The sequence below is a fragment of the Cebus imitator genome, unplaced genomic scaffold, assembly GCF_001604975.1.
Source record: "Cebus imitator isolate Cc_AM_T3 unplaced genomic scaffold, Cebus_imitator-1.0 Scaffold129, whole genome shotgun sequence".
Lineage (NCBI taxonomy): Eukaryota > Metazoa > Chordata > Mammalia > Primates > Cebidae > Cebus > Cebus imitator.
The window spans coordinates 3,605,984-3,607,716 of NW_016107444.1; the positions used below are offsets into that span (position 1 = coordinate 3,605,984).

A 1,733-nucleotide genomic window follows, 5' to 3' on the forward strand; every position below is an offset into this window, starting at 1 on the left:
GTAGTCCCAGCTACTTGGGAGGCTGAGGCAGGAGAATCGCTTAAACCCAGGAGGTGGAGGTTGCAGTGAGCCAAGATTGTGCCTCCAGCCTGACAGCAGATGAAAATAGAACTGTTTCCTGGGGATGCCCACAAAGGAGTACAGTGACCTTTTGGTCCCCCTGTTGGTGCCAGCACAGAGAGCTGCGGGCGGGCTCTGGTGGAGTGCTGGGTAACTGTTCTTGGCAATACCACTAGACCCAGTAGGTCTCTGCCCCACTACTTAGCCTGGCCCTCTGATGCAGGGTTTGAGCAGGAACCTGTTGTTTTAGGAACCAGTGACCTTTGAGGATGTGGCTGTGTACTTCACCCAGAATGAATGGACCAGCCTGGACCCTGCGCGGAGGGCCCTGTACAGGGAGGTGATGCTGGAGAATTATGCAAATGTGGCTTCCCTGGGTAAGACTTCTCTTTTTATTTTTGGCCTCTGCCCTTTGAGCATCTTGGCTTCCTTATTCCTTAGAACTTTGTGGGGTATCTTTTTTTTGGGGGGGCAAGAGTCTTGCTCTGTCACTCAGGCTGGAGTGCAGTGGCATGATCTCGACTCATTGCAGCCTCCACCTCCCAGGTTCAAGTGATTCTCCTGCCTCAGTCTCCCAAGTAGCTGGGATTACAGGTGGGTACCACCTCACCTGGCTAATTTTTATATTTTAGTAGAGACAGGGCTTCTCCATGTTGGCGAGGCTGGTCTCAAACTCCTGGCCTCAAGTGATCCTCCTGCCTCACCCTCCCAAAGTGCTGGGATTACAGGCATGAGCCACTGCTCCTGGCCCAATAATTTTGTGGGGTTTCTAATAACTCCCTGTTGCCTGAAGGCCGAGCTGCACGGAGGTTACTGGGTGGAGAGAGCCCTGTGTTCCCAGGTTGTGAAATTGGCTGTCCCTCCAACCCTGAGAGGGACCGTACCCCAAACATGGGGGGGAAAGGAGCTCTTGGAAGCATAGCAAAGCCGCCTGTGTCTCTGTCTTCCAAGTTCTCTGAGGAAAACTTGAGATTCCCCTATGTAAGCGTGGGATTATTCTGGGACTGCCCGCTCTGTGGGAAACTTCTGTCCTCCAGCAGCACAGATTCAGTTTCTCCCTGCCTCACATCGTCTCCCACTACCTGGCTCAGCAGAGAAAGATAAAGTGGGCTGTGAGAGGACCCTGCTTTCTGATCCCTCGACCTTTTCCTGTTTCTTTCTACCTGGGCAGCATTTCCATTCACCACACCTGTTCTGGTCTCCCAGCTGGAGCAAGGGGAGCGGCCATGGGCCTCGATCCCTGGGAACCTGTGGGCAGGGAGGGTCTCAGAGGTGTCTGTCCAGGTGAGCATGAGAACCCACTAGCTGCCTTTCTTGCTTGGCTTGCTTTCTTGTTTTCACATTTTATTGTGCAAGAAGCGTTTCCTCTCTTGGGAGACTGTTTCTGTTCCTGTGGAATCATTGCATGTGATTCTCTGAGTTCATGGTGGTAGCCTACCTCAACTGGGGAAGGGCCAGTCTCTTTTCAACCGGGAATGCTGTAAGATTCCTTTGCCCAGCCGGGCGCGGTGGCTCAAGCCTGTAATCCCAGCACTTTGGGAGGCCGAGGAGGGTGGATCACGAGGTCGAGAGATCGAGACCATCCTGGTCAACACGATGAAACCCCGTCTCTACTAAAAAATATAAAAAATTAGCTGGGCATGGTGGTGCCTGCCTGTAATCCCAGCTACTCA

At 53.0% G+C, this 1,733-nt stretch overlaps 1 protein-coding gene across 1 annotated transcript in view; it reads left to right on the top strand.

Moving 5' to 3' along the window:
- Positions 1–1,733, top strand: part of ZNF620 (zinc finger protein 620) — a 16,052-nt gene that overhangs the window by 10,995 nt on the left and 3,324 nt on the right. Inside the window, 3 exon segments of the mRNA XM_037742906.1 lie at positions 311–437; positions 1,232–1,288; positions 1,291–1,344. Coding sequence (XP_037598834.1) covers positions 311–437; positions 1,232–1,288; positions 1,291–1,344 — 238 coding nt within the window.